This window comes from Ixodes scapularis, unplaced genomic scaffold (assembly GCF_016920785.2).
Source record: "Ixodes scapularis isolate PalLabHiFi unplaced genomic scaffold, ASM1692078v2 PGA_scaffold0__279_contigs__length_252992795, whole genome shotgun sequence".
In the NCBI taxonomy this organism is placed as follows: domain Eukaryota; kingdom Metazoa; phylum Arthropoda; class Arachnida; order Ixodida; family Ixodidae; genus Ixodes; species Ixodes scapularis.
This window is the reverse complement of record NW_024609835.1, coordinates 165149814-165168936: the sequence shown is the minus strand read 5'-3', so window position 1 is coordinate 165168936 and position 19123 is coordinate 165149814. Positions and strand designations below refer to the sequence as shown.

The following is a 19123-nucleotide window of genomic DNA, read 5'->3' as shown; positions in this document are numbered from 1 at the left end:
GAAACAATGAGCTAACCGATGCTAAAGCTGGTGCTGGCAAAGAGTAGCAAGCTGTGAAGTTAATGACAGAAGGCAATTCACTGCAGCCGGCCGCTCATAACCTGCTGCAACCAGAGCCGCTGCCAAATGATGCCCATTGAGATTAACCTTTTGAAACGAGCCTTCTGATAAATAGACTCAAACTAATGGAAAGAAACAGTGAAAAGAGCAGTGGAGGCAGGGGGCCATTCGCTAGCTAAGTGTGGGGAGAGTGATGGTCTGCTTTTATAAAGGCAGTGCAAGATTGACAAGATAGTAAATTAATAAAGCAGAGAACGATTATTTTATAATAATATCGTGAATAACTCCATAAATTAGATACTGTGCAGTTTGATATGTGTGCCACAAAGATATGTATGGGAAAGCAGTAGCCACCATGGCCTCTTGGGGTCCTTTCTGCTGCTCCCTCTAGCAGAAAAGATAGGTCAAGACATAAAACCCAATAATTGTGGACAGGCAAGGACAGACAATGAAACGAGCCACAGGGCTTCATTTAATGCCTTCACCAAATCAGCTGGCCCGTCTGCTGTCGCCTCGCTCAAGGTAAATTGCTTCGACTCAATTAAAAAGCATGCGACACATATGTTATGTCTCGTTAATATGGACAACTCCGTTCCCCAGAAATCGTCCATAATAACGAGACAAAAATGCATGTGTTTACCTATAGTCGGTGTCAAGTTAAGAGATTGGGGGAAACTCCTCCCTCCTCTCGAGCGTCTGCCGCGCTAAAGAGAAAAAAAGGAGCTTCCCCTGAATTCTTAATATGCAACCGACTATAATTCGTCTTCAAATATTTTGGCCGTATAACGAGGAAAACATTTTAATGAAATCCATTTTAACGAGACGTGACTGTATCTAGTAGTGAGACATAAAACCAATAAAACCATCTTGCTTATCCTGTGCCCTGGCCTTATTTTTCGCCCGTTTCTGCCGTGCCAAGCACCACGGTGGTTTCGGCACAAACCAAGAAAAAAAACCAGGAGGTGCAACATTCCGTCCCTTTTCATTCGCCGTTCACCAGCTTCTGCACAGCACCCACGACACGTTCGTTCACAGACACACTGTAGCTGACGAGGGCCTCGTAGGCCTTCAGGGTCCCCATCTGCCTGTGGGGGCCCTGTGGCAGCTGCCTCGCAGTCTGCGCCATCAGGGCCCCAAAGGCATCACAGTCGTCCTTCTTTGTTCCCTCGCACGTCTCGGTCAGAGTCTGCACCGCACTTTCCAACAGCCGATGAAGCTTCCTTTCCGTTTCGTAGCCGTCGTCTGCCGAGCGTCTTCTTTTGGTGGGCTTGTTGTCCCGACCACCTGGGCTCGGGTCGGGGAAGCTGCTACTGGCACCGGCGAGCTCGCCACTGGTACTTGCGCTTCGGGTGCTGCTGGCGTCAGTGCTGTCCCTGCGGCCACCCATGAAGCTGCAGTGGCCGGCCGCGTCCTCTGGTGCCACAACGCTGGGGTTGATGGGGAAGCTGCCTTCCTTCAGCTCCACCCAGGGGGCACTGAGGATGTCCTCGGGTGCTTCTGGAGCAACCTGTGAGCATGAAAGCGTGAGCCAGGTAGTTTTTGTTGCAATTTGTGTCAACTTTTACAGTGCACCTAAAAAGAGGTCCCCAGCATGCAAGGTTCCAGTGCCATCTCCGAGTCCCAAGGCCATCTCGGAACACATAAAACACAAAGCAAAACACAAACTAGATTAATTTTTTTGGCTATTCCCATTGTTCGGATCTACAGGTGGTGACCAGGACATGTTTCTAAGAATGAGTCGGGGAAAACCACCAAATTCGACCTCCTGCTCCAGTGGAAGCAGCTGCGGTTCCGCTCTAGTTGCACTGGGACTGCAGCCGCGAGTCTCACTGCTTCAAGAGGAGTATCGGTCCTATTTTGTGGCAGACGTTGCAAGTCGGGGACGAAAATACCGCCGCACCATCTCCGCTCTTTTTCCAATTGCAGCAGACAAAGTATACAACATGCTGTCCATTTCGTCACCTACAACACCTTACGAACAGCTGAAGGCAACCTTGCTGCAAAGAGCCGAAGCCTCCGAACGTTTGGCAGCAACCACCCTCTGCCAGATATCCCTACGATTGACGCCCCTCGCAATTGCTTCATAGAAGTACCGTAAAATACCGGGCAAGCGCCCACTCAAAATTTAGAGATAATCGCGAAAAAATGGGGGATGGGCGCTTTGTCTGGTCATTAATTTTACATATAAATGTACTGTACATATTTTTTCATATCTTAGAAATTTGGATATGGGCGCTTAATGTGGAATGGGCAGATGCGCGGTATTCTACGGTACTCGGCTTCTCGGAGAACACGCTAACGCCGCCGAGCTGCTGGTCGCCATCTCATCTCCAGAAGAGCAAAGACAGACCTATGTTTTATTTTCGAATGACTCGCCAAACATGACACCACTATCAATACCACAAAGATCGAGTTTGGAATGCCAAAAGTAGACTTTCTTAGTCATCGCCTCAATAGCTCAGGCATTCGAATCCTTCCTACCAAAGTTGGAGCTATTCAAGGCTTCCCAGAGCCAATATTGCTTGCCAAGCCCTGCCAATTTATCAAAGTGGTAAATTTTCACCGGCATTTTATTCCACAATGGGGCCAAGCTGCTTCTCTTTCTAAGAATAAAGCAGCCGAGCAAGCCTTTTGAGAAGCAAAGATCTCTGGAGGAAACCAACCCGTCTATAACATTCGATGCGAGACTAACATTGCTTGCGAAAGTTGCCTCCTGCGACACATCAATGGTCAGTGGCAGTCGCTTGCATTGTTTATAAAGAATTTGCAACCCATGCAAATGCACTACAGTATGTTTGGAAATGTGTTAATGGCTGTATACGTGGCTCTTTGTCATTGCCAATACTTTGCTGAGGAGAGGGAATTCACCTTTAGGAGAGATCACCAGTACACAACCAATACAAGATCTCGTTATACACAATAGGAAGTCTGTAAGCTGACTTTTCTGTCAATCCTACGCTGACATCCGACACTTCAGACGCATAGACAATGCGCCTGCTTATGTCCTCGCAGCATCGACGCCATCACTTTACCATGCTTCCCAGTCTGTGCAGTACTTACTCATCTAAAGGTTGAAGAGGACGAGCTCAAAATACTCTCCTTGTCATCATCATTGCAGCTGCTGAACGACACACTTTCAGTAAACACCCTGTCACCCGCAATGAACAACTTCATCCAAGTTCCTTAACGATGAAAACTCTGCGACATCGCCTGAAGCCCATCGCCTTTTAAAAACACAAAGACTCACGACAGGCAGATATGTATACAGTTGCCGATCGACTTTTCGGATGCCGATAATTTGGACTTTTTCTATATTTCGTACCTAAGGAAGGAACCCTGAGCTTCATGGTAGAAATAGTACATATTCACAACCAATTTTGCGTACGATCGGAAGTCAAAAAGCTTGACTGTTTGTACACATTAAAGGGATACTTCAACGAAATTTGAAATACTGTAAAACCCTTTATTTTCGTGGCCCCTATTTTTCGCGAATCGGTCACAGATGACATAATCGCGACCACTAAATTTCGTGAATTCCAGACGCCTGCGTTGAAAATCTTAAGAACCGAAATTTTCGCGCGCCCTTAAATTTCGCAAATTCTTCAATTCGTGAAATTCGCGAAAATTGAGGGCTCGCGAACATTAAGGGTTTGACAGTATACCCGTAGTGTTCAAAAATAGGTTGAATATGATCCACAATATCCGTAAATGACCATCGCACGTTTGTATTTTGAGCCTGGTGGCTGTATTTTTTGTTATAAACGGACCACTCCGGCAAGCACTCTGAGAGCAGCCGGCGGAGAGCACGTGACATCTGCCGCAATCGTGACGTAGTTGGTCTCAAGACGAGCAAAGCTGCAGCAAGGCTGATATCGAGAGGATGCCCAAGTCGTTCCAGCCACCGAAGCGGCTGCTTTTGTATGAATTTTGAGTGACGGGTGAATCTTCTATGAACTTGTAGAGGGACAATAGCGACTTCTGGGTCACACAAAAGAAATTGTCGGAAAGAGGGGAGTTCCCACTTCCCCTCTTCTCTCGTAATGGCTGGAGGCGAGACAGCAACCGTCACCACCTGTCAAGGTTCCTAGACGGGCAATACAAAAGAGGCGTTAGCGACATCCACCAGGTGCCCTTTGCTAATTGTTTAATTCATTTAAAAATTCCTTTTCGTGTCTTTCTTAACAAGATATTGGTGTGTCCGATGTGATACTGCTCCTTTGAACACATGTAGACAAAAAATCATTCAGCCTTTCCACTCTCGTGAAGAAGGAAGACCAGCGGAGCTGTACTCAATACACTGTGTGCTTCTTCTTCGTCGTTGTCTGTTTTTCGCGCTGCTTCCTACAATGAATTCCCACCAAAGCGCCCAACTATCCATTCTTCTATTATAGCTGGAAAGGTTGCCGCCATCTATGAGCGATGGCGGAAACCATACTGGTTGTTAGCTTGCCGCCGTCGCTTATAGATGGCGGCAGCTGTCCAGGTAGGTTTGTGTCGACATACACGGACACGATTCTGGGGAACCTAGCCCTTAACAGCTTTGCTGTAAAAATAAGTGCCTAAATTTTTTTTTGTAGTGTCCCTTAAGCAGCAGTCTGCCGGGAAAAACCTCCCCGAGCAAGCACCATTTTGAATTTTAGTTTGGCTTAGATTGACAGCGCTTAGTAGCAATGCTTCTTAGCCGCTGCTAAGTCAAGCCACCATCATCATCAACACTATTTTGCTTTGTTGCTAGGTGGAGCAAGATACCGGCCATTGCCAGAGCCGTATATTGGGAGAGTTTGGCCAATAGGCAGAGCAAAGGCCGCCGTCAGCGTCGAATATTTCCTCGCAATTAAAGCGTAAACTAAGTATGCGACAACGCGTCACCCAATCAGCGAACCGCGACGCATGACAACGACAATGACTAGGCTACCCCCTTGGAGCCTGATGCTTTGACCCCAGTGAGCAACAGCACCATCATGCTCCTGGGGATCCTTTGTGCAACCGTGCACCGATCGAACGGCAGGCTGCGGATACCCATGGCCCGCTGCTGACCCGCCTCAATGAAATGTGGACATCTTTAAATCAAACTGACATTCTCCGCAATAGCAACAATCCATCTCGTCGTCATTTTTCATGTGTCTACTCACCGCATTATCACATTCATTAGGCGCGGCACCAAGGGCCTCCAAGGTACGAGCTGTTGCCTTTCCGCGGTGCCGCTGCTTTCCAGAGCCGAATAAAGATATTACATTACGTTACATTACATTAGCAATGATCGCAACTATGCAGTTTGCTCTAGATCGGAACGTGCGTTTGTTTATTATATTGTTGAATATGGACTTGACGAGAACCTCACACGGGCCAAGTTTTTAGTCACCAAGAGTTACACCTTTTTACTGTAGCGACGCTAAAACGGCTTAAATTAGTCGAGCCGCATTTTTAGAGCTCACGACCACCACTAGGGGCAGTTTTGCGGCCTGTGGTTGGCCACAAGATGCTCGCCTATTCAAACCAATGAATGGCCAAACTCTCCCAATAAACAGCTTTGCCCGTTGTGGTAAAGCTATCTTCGTCGTGGTCACTACCATCTTGAAGCATTTGCAACCTTGCGCAACTGCATTCTTTCTTCCCCGCCATTTGTCACGTCCACGGTGGTACGGTTGTCAGTTTTGTGTGCAGAAAATATCTTTTCTTTAGCGCCATGTGGTTTGGAGACTTTGAGTGCGATGGCACCACCCCTTCATCCAACGCCGCCGAATGCTTTGAAGAAATGTGGGAAACATGCCACCATGACGCAGCAAAAGAAAGCGGCAATCATCAAACTCATCAAGAACGGACATAGACAAGCCAACGTTGTGAAGGAATTCAAGTGGACGAAGCAGACGCTCTCTGGGTACATCAAGAACAAGGCCAAGAATTTCTCCGCATTTGGAGGCTCTCACGGCAAGGAACAGAAAAATGACAGAAAAGGAGAGCATCCGGAACTGGAAGAGGCTCTGCAACTGTGGCTGAGAGGAGTGCTCTCAAAGAATATTCCAGTTTCGGGTGACGCACTGAAACAGAAAGTGGAGACCCTTGCAATGAGGATGAATGTGAAGTTCACAGATGGATGGTTCCACAATTTCAAAAAGAGACACGAAAATTGGAATCATCCAAGAAAGTATGCGGGGAAAGTGGAGCCGTTAATCCTGCCACAATCACCGACTACCGCTTGAATAAGCTGAGATCGTTGTTGGAAGAGTATGCACCTCAAGATATCTTCACCTGCAATGAAACAGGGGTCTTCGACAAAATGCTGCTGGACCGTATGCTGTCTTTCCCTGGCGACACCTGCTCAGGGGGCAAGCATAGCAAAGAAAAAATTACAGTTATGGTTGGGGCCAACACAGTCGGTGACGAGAAGTTGCCACTTCTCATCGTTGGGAGGTCGTAGAACCCTAGATGTTTTAAGGGCATTAAGAAGATTTCCGTTGGTATCAAACAGTTGTCATTGTTCGTCATCGGCAAGTCCCAGGACCCGATATGTTTTAAGGACGTGTACAAACTTCCTATCTGGTATTTGTGCAGCAAGAAGGCTTGGATTACGCAGGCCTTGTTGAAGTTTTACCTGTGCTGCCAAGACCGTAAGTTCGAGCTACAGAGACGACGAGTTCTATTTTTCGTCGACAACTGAGGAGCACACGGCAAAATGAACGCCCTTCAAGCTATTCGGCTTGAATTTTTGCCGCTGAACACACCGAACACAGCCGATAGATCAGACACCTCAAAGTGCTCTACGGATCCCGTCTGCTCAGCCACTTTCTTTTGTGCATTGACAACAGGAAGGTGTACTCTACGGAGGTTCTTTCAGTGGCCAACATGCTAGCGGATGCCTGGAGGGCAGTTCAGCCTACAACAATCGCCAATTCTTTCAAGCATACGGGCTTTTGTGCCAGCCAGGATTCCGTGCGCGGTGGTCCCGTCCTAGACCACTGCACCGCTCAGGACATTGCTGTCGGCAAGTCTCTGGTCGCTGACCTACATGATAATGGGATGGACATTCTATCAACAATCACATTTGGTGATTTTGCCAGAATTGATAATGATCTTGAACTCTGTGAAGAGCAAACTGACGATGAAATTGTGCAGGAAGTACTTGCGCAACCTTCTGAAAGTGAGTCGGACTCATACGACAACCATGCCGAGCGCCCGCAGCTACCAGCAGCGGACATCGTGAAAGTTGTGGCATTGCTGTTAGATGCGTACGGTGAAAGCATGATGCTTGCGCAAGTGCAAGTAGACAGAATCAGACGCAAACATACCATGAAGCAAGCCACTCTAGGAGACTTTTTTGAGCAAGTGTGAGTGTAATAAAGTTTATTTTTGTAATCGGCCTATTTTTCGGACTGTTCTATTATTCATACTTTTTTCTCATCCCCACGAGGTCTAAAAAATCAATCGGCAACTGTATCCCTACGATATTCAGACATTCAGGACAGGACACGCCACTGCATCCCTGTCAATATGCAAAGGGCATCAAATTGTCAAAGTGTATCTGGACCTAGTCGGTCCGCTTCCACTATCACGAGGGCAACAATACCTTTTCAGCTGCATCGACAGACTGACAAGACAGCCCGAGGAGACAACGACTGGAACTCAATGCAACTAGTGTTTCAGAATCAATGTCTATTCCCAACTCAAGCAGGTAGGACAAAGCTGCCTCACACCACAGAAAACCTAAAAAGTGCAATTCACATCTCTCTCCACCACGAATATTGCTGAAAACAACCGCGCTGTCACCACAAAAGACCTTTTCGCACAACCAAGGGAAAGACTGATACATTTGTCCCTCAAACCAATGGTAAAGACAATGGCATTGCCCTTCACTGCCTCAAGACAAAATTCATGAGTGAAAGAGTTTGTTGGAAACAGTTATCTAACCCAACATAACTGCTAGAGGGCAGGGGAGGGGGGCCTATCTGTAGTGGCCATAAGGTGATGCCTCTCAGGGCTCATTCACTCGCATGTACCGAATGCACCAGTGAAACCATTTTAGCTGCATACCTCAATAATCAGGTGGGCATGCAGGCTCAGCATATCAGTGTTATGCTATTTCTTGGCATCACTACCACTTCATGACAATACATGAGGAGGCAATTGGAACTATAGCTGGTTTTTAAGGATTGCAGCATAAGCAGTGATGTGATTGGCCTAAGCCATTTTGGAGCACCTTTTGGAGCAGCCAAAACAGTGTTTTGTAAAAGCAAAAGTGGCTTTTGGAGCAGCCAAAACAGTGTTTCGAAGCAGCAAAAGTGGCTTTTGGAGAAAATATTCTGAGAAAAATAAAGATATTTGTTTTAAGTGCTGGACAAACGAAAGGCACTTTGCTCACCGCAATAAACTAATTATGGTCAAGTTAGACCATCTGAAAGTTTTTGAACATGTAACTGAAATGCCAATGACATGACACATTTTGCAATGCTTCAGTTAAATGATAGATATACCTATATGTATCCACTATAAATAAACAAGAACCAAGTTGCACATATTAAAATTTATCTGAAAATGACCAGCTTTGTAGTAAGTACTGCAGTGGAATGCAAAGTTGTACTCAAGACAAAGGTGCACTACAACTCGCGAATGCTTTTATTTTTGCATTTCGAAACTTTTTCTAAGGCTGCTGCAAGCCTCGTTTAGCCTTCGGCTAGTAATGAATGCCCACTTCCAATGTCTCCAAAGAGACATTGAGACATCTCACAAGTGTGCAGTGCTGTAGGCGTTACCGAGCTATTCCGAAAAACCGCTTGCCACCGTTTTACTGGTTCCCGACATGCCAGATTTTCGTCAAAACTAAGCCAACGTAAAACAATGGATTGCAAACATCCCGGCTGGTGCCTCTGTCGTGCAATCACATCCACATGCACATGACGGCAACTTCGGAAGGCTTGCAGTTGCACGTGCTTAGTTGCATGTGCTTCGTCATGCGAGCAGAAATGGCTTTTGATCGAAACCGAAACCATGCCACTCCCCTCCGTCGCCAACTGGTTCCCAAAATTGTATGCAAAATATAACTGTCCAGCATACCACAAAAAGCAGTCCACCAGCATGTGCTCGCCAGGCCGGCAGGCAAGGTACAAGGTAAACAGAGCAAAAAAGAACCTGAGCACGACGAGTTGATCCGGGATCTCCAGCTGGGTTCGTTAAGGACGCACTCAACGTCCTTTCTTCCAGCCGCAGGGAGACATAACGCAACGTATTCATCCATCGAAAAACATGTGACGCCGGTGGAGTCACCGTGCGAAGACCCGATTTGAACCCGAGGAAAAGGAGAGTGCCTTCTAGCGCTTCAAAACCCCTTAGGGTAGCATAAACGCCTCTTTGACCCCCGCCTCGGGCCGGCTAATGCTCCGAGCCAAATCGTTTTCGGCAACCTCCTCCTCCTCCTCAGGGACGACCTGGGTCCCTCTTGAGGGCACCGCCACCATGCCCGCTGAGCCGTACAAATGACCTGTGACAAAAGGATGGATGAAACCCTAATTTAAAAAAAAAAAAATTTTAAACCTCGTTTGCGTCAAAAGAGTTCCCGGACCTTTTCACCAAGCGACTCCTAAGCTGCCTTGATGGTGGTATCTATGATGATGTTGAAGCAGGGCTGTGGGTCGTAAAAATAGAGCCGGGTATCAACTTTCCTCTCCCCTTTAGCATGCTGTGCGGGTTCAGCATGCAGACATTTCCTTCTTTGCTTTAGCTCACTTCTCTTCACCACTTTTTCATGTACTGGGTTCCCTCTCGAGAAAAAGCCTACCAAAAGACGCCTGGGCATCAATACTTCGACACAGCAGTCTTTGAGTTAAAGAGGGATCCTTGTAGTAGCATATGAATTAAACAAGAACAGGAATGTTGATAAACATGCGCCGTATTTGCAGCAACGTGGGGACGGAGACACCCGACGTCGCGCGATCACGGTGACTGACAGGCAGGGACCAAATATAGTTTTCCCACGGCCGTTGCTTTCAGGAGCAAGTGCTTCAGCTCACAAAATAACTCCCGCCGCGCAAAAACGTGGTTTCGTTTCACAGCATGGCTGGCCTGGTACCCGGCGCGCTACCGTCGAAGCGTCCGCACACGCCTGCGTCTATCCTTGAAATTTTTTTAAAAAGACGCGAGACGAGACTTACGAGACGACGGGAGTGCGAAACGAGAGACGGTGGGAAAAGCCATGGAAGACTGGACGGACCATTGATGCTGGGTACTTTGTGTCGGGCGGCTGCTTGTGCCACCTAGCTCGCACATGCTCAATTACGGTAGTCAGTTTAGTTTTCGTTTTGAAAAGCCACAAAAATTGGTCCTTTGGCGCAGGCTTGGTGCAGATTACCCATATTTTGACAAAATGTAGCAGGATGTAGCAGGGTTCGCCCCTTGGCGCGGTTTGGCACAATTGGCGCAGCAATCGCATGACTGCATAAGTGAACAGAACCAGATTCAAAACACAAAGCTATGAGAAAAGGCCAGGAAAAGTTGCTTTAGAGTCACTAACAGTTCATGGACAGTACCTCTAGGGCAGGGGTGCACAACTCAGAAATGGTGCGGGCCAAAAAAATGTTTATTGGGAACTGCGCAAATTTTCAATATCTGGCACAGGTCTTCAATATCTGGCATCATCGCACTGGTTGCCACCTTGAGCACATCTTGCAGTGTCATGTCCATGGGCTGCATGTTGTGCACCCCTGCTCTAGGGCATTTACAGATGGCAGCAATTCGCTACAGTGATGGTTGTTTCATATCTGACCTGATTTTACTGCGCGCTCATGGAAAGAGATGTAATGGAGCGACACCGGGAGGTCGAGTAGCACATGTTCCATAAATGCACATCATAGCCCATTGCCAAAGTCACGTTGATATGACGCTACGGAGGTATTCGACCAGAAGTTTAAACTCAGCACATTCTGCAGAATAGTTGATCTGAATAGTCTTCCCTCACAGTGTACAAAAACATAGTATGTGCCAAGTGAGCTAAAAAAGGCTTACTGCATTCGATAAACATGTGGCGGGGAGTGTGCGGGTCAAAAGGGACAATGCCTCAGTGATGGTTTCCAGGAACACAACAAGATCATGTCACCGGCTGAAGGGACGCTTCACATCGCTGCACTCCATGCCAGAGCCTGCCAAGGATGGGCCACCAAACTTCAGAAAACATTGGCTGCACCATCAATATTATGATAAAGGGTGTCAGTGTAATAACAATATTGAACAACATGAAAATGCTCCACATGTAGTGCTATTACGTGACGTTTGACTCTCAACTCAACTCTCTGATGTCACGCTAATGCGATGGCACTGCTGTCGGCACTGCGCATATGCAGACGCCTCGCCCTGGGCAAATCTTGTTCCTGCACGCACGCAGTGCCCACACCTGGTGTGGGCAAATGCGGCTTGTTTGTAAACAGTGTGTTCATCGATAAAAAGATGTCACCAAATAAAACAATTATCCCAGATAGTGTAAGGAGTAGGAATATCCAGTAGAGTAGATTGTTGGGCTAGCTGGTTTTGAAACTTGGAATACATTATATCAGAAACTCGGATGGTATAAAAGTGTTGTTTCATGTAATAAAATCAGTTGTTAGTAGTGCATTGTGCTGTCTGTTTCTCGTCTCTTTGTCCTTGTTTTATGAGCGCTAAAACGTATTCCTAGGAATATCCGGTGGTCGAAGCGTGCGGAAGTGACCGTACAGGACTAGAGCGAATAAGACACTGGTGTCTGCTGGAATGTTTGCGCTCCAGCAGCCATCATAGATCAACTTTGACAAGTCAGCAGAGTAGCCTGCATGGATCAAGCATTTCGACAATTACCACTTTGCCATTAGTATTCATGGGTATTAACAAAAAAAAAACAGTGAGGTGCAAGTCTGCACGCTTTCGTACACAGGGGACGACATGCGAGGGAAGTATTTGCAGTGTTTGACTTGTCGGCTGAAGACGCCCTGCAACAACTTTTTGAAGGGGCCCTGCAACAACTTTTTGAATGGTTTTTCATTTGCACCGAACCTGAGCGCACTGAACATAGTAAATTAATTAAACCTTTATTTTCTCGAGTTTCGCTTTATTTCAAAAGTGATAGGCAAATTAAAATTAGAAAAACAAGCAAAGAATAACTTCCTTCATGATGTCGTTGGTCGTGGCCTGAGTGGCTGTGAACTAGAGGAGACGTAGGGAGATCAGAGAGCGCTCACGCGTCTCCTATAGACGTGGAGTGCGGCAACATCAACGGCTGCCGCACTCCGCGTTGGCGGCTCGAAAGGGCGCCATTAAAGCATGTGTTGGATAGGCTGTATGAAGCGGGCGGCTCACATTGCATTTGCTGTGCGATTAAAGACTAATTCGGCAAGATGCTTCATTGGCCACGAGCGAAAGCAAACATGGGGTAAAGATCAGTTCAGAACGGGAGCCACTTCACGCTGCCATACGGCCAAACGGCCAAATCGCTTGCCAAACCTGCTCGGAGGCCTTCAAAAAGCTCAGAACCTCGAGCCTGTATACGACCGCAGCGCCGCCACATACATCCGAGACCTTTCTTCGCTTGCCACTCGTCGGTGCCTGATCCCATTACCCCTTTCTAGTATGCGCCGCGTTTTTCACCGCTTGGTGGCAAGTATGTCGACGGGTTATTCCTTGTTTCTGCACTTTATAAACTGCATTATTTCTTTTCTGATTTAAAATACTGAACAAACACTACTTTCATAAATAATTGAAACTGTTTGTGCCACTTATATTTTGTATTTCAAGGAAAAAATATTTTTGCGGCTCTGACCATTGATAAGCCCAGGACCAAACACTTCACGTATAGCGCACTTTCGGCACCGCGGGTCGTTCCCGTAGGTGGAGGAGTTTTCCGCATCGTTGGGTTAAAATATGGCGCACTGATATTTAGTTGCTCTCTCCATGCCCGCTGGCTTGCCCGAACCCCAAGAGACGTGGAAACTGAAAAAAGGTTAGATGTTTAAATATGATTGCAGGGTCCCCTTTAAAGGGGCCCTGTTATCGTATTTAAGTGTCTACCTTTTTTGCGCGCTGAGTGTGAGCGCTCGCTGAGCTCACTAACCCTCCTCTTGTTCACGGCCACTCAAACGACCAAGGACATCATGAAGAAGGTTATTTTTGCTTGCTTTTGTAATTTTAATTTGCCTATAACTTTTAAAATAAAGCGAAATTCTAGAAAAGAAAAGTTGAATTAAGTTACTACATTCAGTGCACTCAGGTTCGGTGCAAATTAAAAGCCAGTAAAAAGGCCCTTGGAGGGCCCTTTTAAGGAATGAAACATTGTGTATGAAACTGAATTTTCCCACAGTCAGTGGAGTCAGTAATACAACTACTTCATGACACTCCATGTCATTGCAGAGTGCTCAAACTTTGAAAAGATGAAGCTACACAGGATTCTCTGAAACTCTGCGAATGGATGCAAAATTAACGGTGTCATCAGCATTAGTGAAGACATGCCTCAAGCTGCTGCTGGTCGTACCAGCAGTAGCTTGAGGCATGAGCTTTGAGAGCGAAGGCATTACGCGACGACGACCACAGCTCAACCTGCAAAGACAACCAGCATCCAAGGCTGACATGCTCAGCAAGGTTCTAGAAGTTCTTCAACTGCAAAGAACATATCGGCAGGGCCTGCCGAAAGAAGGAGTCGACTTCGTCCCCGAGAAAGGTAAGAGTTTCTCCAGTGCAACGAGAGACTGGCAAACTTTTTTGGGCGTCGATAGGTGTTCTTGGCACCAAAAACGCACCCCACTGCAATTCTCTTATAACGATACCACACTTAACAATGTACTGCCTATAACGATTAGTTTCTAGGCTAGAAACAATTAGTTTCTAGTCCAGACACATCGATAATTGATTATAACGACTGAATTTTTGGGTTTCCTAATTATTGCTATAAGTGGATTGCACTGTATGTCCAGATTACCCTAAACCCAATACCCATGTTTCCAAAAGTCGATTCGGGGGGAGAGGCCACCACTATACCTTACCCATTAACTAAACTTGGAAAGTCACCCCGGTGTAACAAGTTGTAGCTCACCTCTGAGGCATCCTGGTTGTCTGGGAGTGGCCATCTCCCTTGCCTTGGACTTGAGGTCTGCAGGAACTGGAGCTTTGTGTAGTGGGTCCAGCGAGGCACGTACACATCTTCTGGGCTGGAGGCAGACTTAAGGCTGTCTGTGACTCTTCGCTGTTCCCGATGGTACTGGGAGCGCAGGTTTGCAAATCTCGACTTCACCGCAGCCGCTGGAAAAGGGGCAGGCAGAATGTAACGTGCATGCAACAAACGTGTGGACCAAAGATTGAATAACAATCGTTTTGTCATATGTGACTTGCAGCACGCGAGACTTCAAGGACTACACAAGCACTTCCTGAAGAATGTGAAGTATTCAGAGAATAAGGCGTGTATCAAAGACAAATAAACAACTATCGACAACGGGTGTATTCAAACTATGTCATGATTCAAAAAGAGACTACTAAGCAATGATGGAAAAATGTTCACCCACATCCCCTCTGTCATGTTTCCGAATTTATTACCTCGAACAAGATCTAGTGTGTGAAGCTGGCCAAACAGCCTGTCGGTAACCGTACTGCAATCTACACAAATTAGGGTCTCTGCCAAAGCAAATTATATTTATGAGTCACGGACAAGATTCTTTAGCCCGAGATGCCCTTTCAGGCAGGTAGTGAATACACAAGCTCATTAAACACGCGAATCAAAGTTCGGGGAGATTATATAAATGCCTCCAATCGGTATGCTTTTAGTTACATTAGTTGATGCACCATACCTCTAAATTCTGCAACCAAGCAAATCTTGAAAGCAGGCTTCTACAACACACAACTTACACCATTCGATTTACTATCTCCAAAAAAAAAAAACAGATCACATCACATAAACAGTAAACAACAAAATGGCAGATTGACGTCGAGTCGAGCTGACAGCTCAAAGAATATCGAACACTTAAAAAATTATATTAGCAGAATAGATTTAAATTTCTCGTCTAGTAGAGAAAACAAAGCCTTCGATCTTCGTTCCGTTTAATGTGTGACTTCCACTTGATGTTACTTCGCTCTACCAGTGATTTGTTCGCAGATTTCTACAGGTTCACATTAATAATGCCGATAAGTGAATTCTTCGATTACCACCAACATGATAAACGACCTCTCATTCGTCTATTGAATGGGATGCATAAACAAATTAAGATACCGTTGAAGCTCGCACATTTCAGTTTACGAGCTACGCATACGCCTGTCTACAAGGTTCTCGGAGGAACTAGGGACAGCCATGAAGCCGAGACAACCGCTGAACAATGAAACAAGCAAAGCACATGCACACTGCAGCGAGCCGGGACTGCGCAGTTATTTTGTAACGTCATACACCGTTGACTGGACTGTCGGGATCTGTCCAAAAGCGACGCAGCCTGTTCAATTCGTGGAATTCCTTTCGGAGACGCAAAGACGACGTAACGTCGATCCACTCACCCGTGAATTGTCGCCCCAGTGCTGCGGCGATCTCGGCGTACGCCCTTTCTTTGAGATCCCTCTTGTGGTACGATCGGTCCCTCACGTCCCAGAGGAACCGACGCTTCTCAACCAGCGAAATCATCTTGGATTCCACGTCCACCTTGAACAGACCCGGCTGCATTTCCTAGGCGCAGAGTAGCGCAACAGCGCCCATAAAAACAGCTCGAAGCAGCAGCAACAGCGGCAACAGCACATACGTCAACAAAGGAAGAAAAAATTTGTTTGGCTTTGGATTTGGATTTGTAGCTAGTTTCACTGGCTAGTTTAAACCGATGGCGATGTTGATACGATGTCCACGACGTCAACGATGCCTGGTGGTCTGTGCCATAGAGTTATTATAATGTACGCTAGAGGTTCAACTGGCGCTAATGTCTATGCGACTTCCGGGAGGCAAATTGAAGCAGACAGCAACCAGTCTACTTTTGCGGTGCTCCTGTGCATTTTGTCTCTTCGCCGGAAAATAACATGAATAACTTTTATTATTTCGGTTGTACCGGATAGTATGTACATTTATTAATATTGTAAAAGTGTAATTGCTTTAATTACAGCATTTTTCTTTACCACTGAACGATGTTAAGCTTCGCTATATTTCAGGCCCAAACCTATGTTTCATTGCAGGTATGTAAAAACAAGCGACGATTCTAAGCAAACTAACGATCGAAACGAATGTAGAGTGTGTTCAAGCTTCGCTATCAATGCGGTGGCGCTTATATATTGCTAATATGCCCGTCCGGTCACTCTATGAAAATGACTCCGTCGTGCATCTTTACGACGGTTAAACAACATTCGATTGTTAGAAATAAAGTACGTGGACTGCGAAAGGTATGCCTTTTTATTATCTCCTATGCCGGGCAGTTTTTATCGGGCGCCTGTTTTCCGACTTTTCCTTATTTGCAAATATTTAGAGCGTGCGGTTGATGATTTGAACCGAGAATATGCATCTTTGCACATATTCGTGAGCAGAAAGAATAAAGCAGTACTCATTTATTGCAGATCTGACTATATTACGTGGCTTTCAAGTTATTTTGATCGTCTGCATTCACAGGACGTACTTATTCAGTGGTACTGCGTAGTTTTTGCCGTCTCTTTTGGTTTTCCAGTTGTCCTTCGTTCGTTTGGCACGTATAACCCCATGCTGAAAGCGCCGACGCCGTGCTCGCGCTAACAGTGTCCGACAGTGCACATAAATACACGTACGAAGCGGTTTAAGCGCCGTTTTTCATGCCACACATTTTAAATAAAAACACAGTAACTGACCAATTATTTCGTCTGCGTAACTGAGAAATGTTCGGATGTGCCCAGTACGTACGAATTGTTTGTGATATTTGCTCTTATAATCAAGCGCAGAGAGAAAATGCACTCGCTTTCTTCCATAGAAATGCATTACCGGAAGTCAATTTCGGACTGGTTGCTGTCTGCTTCAATTTGCAGCAGCACACTAGCGCCAGTTGAACCTCTAGCGTACATTATAATAACTCTATGGTCTGTGCGACACGGTGTGACTACACCTTTGTCAACTACAGAATGTCCGCAAAAACAAAAAATAAGTTGCAGTAATTTCCTTTCACTGCAGGGACAAACCACGCATTACTGATTGCTCAATCTCCACCAAGTAACGTGGCCAGACAGCCACCGTAAAAATATCTCAAAACTTATTTCGACGTCTGTGACGTCACTTCATAACAGTCAAATTAGTGTCTTTATTATTTTGACATCATCCATACCTTCAATGCAGCAGCCACTGATCTTACGTCTTCCAAAACGCGAAGCGCCCCACCGCGGCGAAATGCCATGCAGTGCACTCTGGGAACTAGTTGGCCACTCAGTTTCAGTTTCGCTTGAGGAGCTTCAGTTCATGCTAGCGCACCGTGACCGAATGCGCTGCCTGCGTTTTCGATTGTCCGACTTCCCACGAACGTACAGGGTGTCACAAAAGGAACTTTACACGATCTTTTTTACCGGAAAAATAAACTAGGCATCGCCGAACGCTCATTCTCCGCCGAAAGGTAGAGCTAGAGGGCACAACCAGATGCCAAAGTTGGGCTGAAACTTTGGCAACTGGTTGTGACTTCTAGCTCTACCTTTGGGCGGAGAATGAGCGTTCGGCGATGCCTAGTTTATTTTTGCGGTAAAAAAGATCGTGTAAAGTTTCTTTTGTGACACCCTTACAATACTGTAAGCATTTTTGAGGGATATAGAAGCAAGACCGGGGCACTTTTCTTGGCTCCCAACATGTCGGATGTTGTGCCTGTGTATGCAAACGTAATATTATAGTCCCCTCACCCCACCATTGTATCTTCAAGCTCACTTTCAATGATCCATGAACCACAATTGAAAATTGGTTACTTTGAGCCCTACACGTATTTTGTTTGCCAACGTCCGCTTCCTGTTACTATATTGAGCGAAAACGAGCCGTATCCTCACAGGATACTCACGGTTGAGCCCAACGTGGGCGCATGAATAATTCGCACTCAGTACTGCACAAAGGTTACTATGAAGTCCTCTTCGTGTCATCCGATATATCCTACTAAACTTTTATGCCGATTGGAGATTAAGTTTTCTCAAACGCTGAGATTGGCTAGCTACGACGGAGTCCCTGACAAGCGTCCCCTACTCCTCGCGAAGCCTTTTTGGACGAGCCTTTACCGATGTCCACGATCTGTGTCTGAACGGTGGTGCTAAAATTATCTCAGCATTCTCGGTCAGGAAGAAAGCAAACATATAACAAATCTTATGGCCCTTAGCAACTGCCAAATGCGCTTAGGATTCTTTAGTTCATTTGGCTCACCGCATAAGGGTTCACGGCGTATACGTGCTGTCCGGCGAACTGTGCGACATTCTTCACGCAAGGGTTCGACTCTTGCTTTCTTCAAAACGGTTTGCACGTGTGAATGTGCCAATATGGTTCGAAGATAACTTCATGTGATGTTGAATTAGTCGAATCCAAGCGGGTAGGGACTTTACTTCGTGCAGCTGCGGGACAGCTATAAAGAGATAAGAAGTGATATTTTTTTTTTATCTTTTCAACGGCGTTTTCCAGTTTTATCTCGCGTACTCGGGCGTATTAAGAAAGACAGTAACCGAAAAAAATTTAACTTCGTCAATGGACGGTGTTGGAAAGTACTTTAAGTACATTGTACTTAAAGTACTACTTCAAGTAGGCTTAGGCAACTTGTACTTTACTGGAAGTACATTCTCCGAGTATGTACTTGTACTTTACTTAAAGTATTTTTTTCTGATACTTTCCGAGGAAAGTACAATTCCCGACTTCAAAGTACATTGCCCAAATTTGGTTTTGTTAAATTTGTATCATGAAATTATGCTTTGTCAACTCCGAAGAAAAACTGGGAGGGATATTCTACTCTTGCCAGAAACGTGCAGACGACGCATCGCTCCATTTGTTTTGGTAGCGGCTTTACCCGTAGCTTTTGAACTCTCGCTACTTCTCGGTCGGTCAGCGCAAGCGAGGAGGTTTGAAATATTAGGAGAGCGAAATTAATCATAATGTAGCACCTGAGGCTGTGGTGGGGTGCGGAACAAC

At 46.0% G+C, this 19123-nt stretch overlaps 1 protein-coding gene across 1 annotated transcript; it reads right to left on the bottom strand.

The window, feature by feature from the left end:
* Positions 1-843: 843 nt before the first annotated feature.
* LOC8031544 lies at positions 844-15848 on the bottom strand. Its single transcript, XM_040219407.3, has 3 exons — positions 15541-15848; positions 14099-14304; positions 844-1567 (listed from the first exon to the last, which is right to left on the bottom strand). The coding sequence occupies exons 1-3, from the start codon at positions 15701-15703 to the stop codon at positions 1043-1045; spliced, it is 894 nt and encodes a 297-aa protein (XP_040075341.1). The 5' UTR covers positions 15704-15848; the 3' UTR covers positions 844-1042.
* Between the last annotated feature and the right edge of the window lie 3275 nt (positions 15849-19123).

What these genes read in the sequence shown, in the direction of transcription:
- LOC8031544 (XM_040219407.3), bottom strand. Translation starts at nt 15,703, where the DNA reads ATGCAGCCGGGTCTGTTCAAGGTGGACGTGGAATCCAAGATGATTTCG. An exon ending in ACTGGGGCGACAATTCACGG is followed by an intron (nt 14,305 to 15,540) that starts GTGAGTGGATCG and finishes CCCCTTTTCCAG; the next exon opens with CGGCTGCGGTGAAGTCGAGA. An exon ending in ACAACCAGGATGCCTCAGAG is followed by an intron (nt 1,568 to 14,098) that starts GTGAGCTACAAC and finishes TCATGCTCACAG; the next exon opens with GTTGCTCCAGAAGCACCCGA.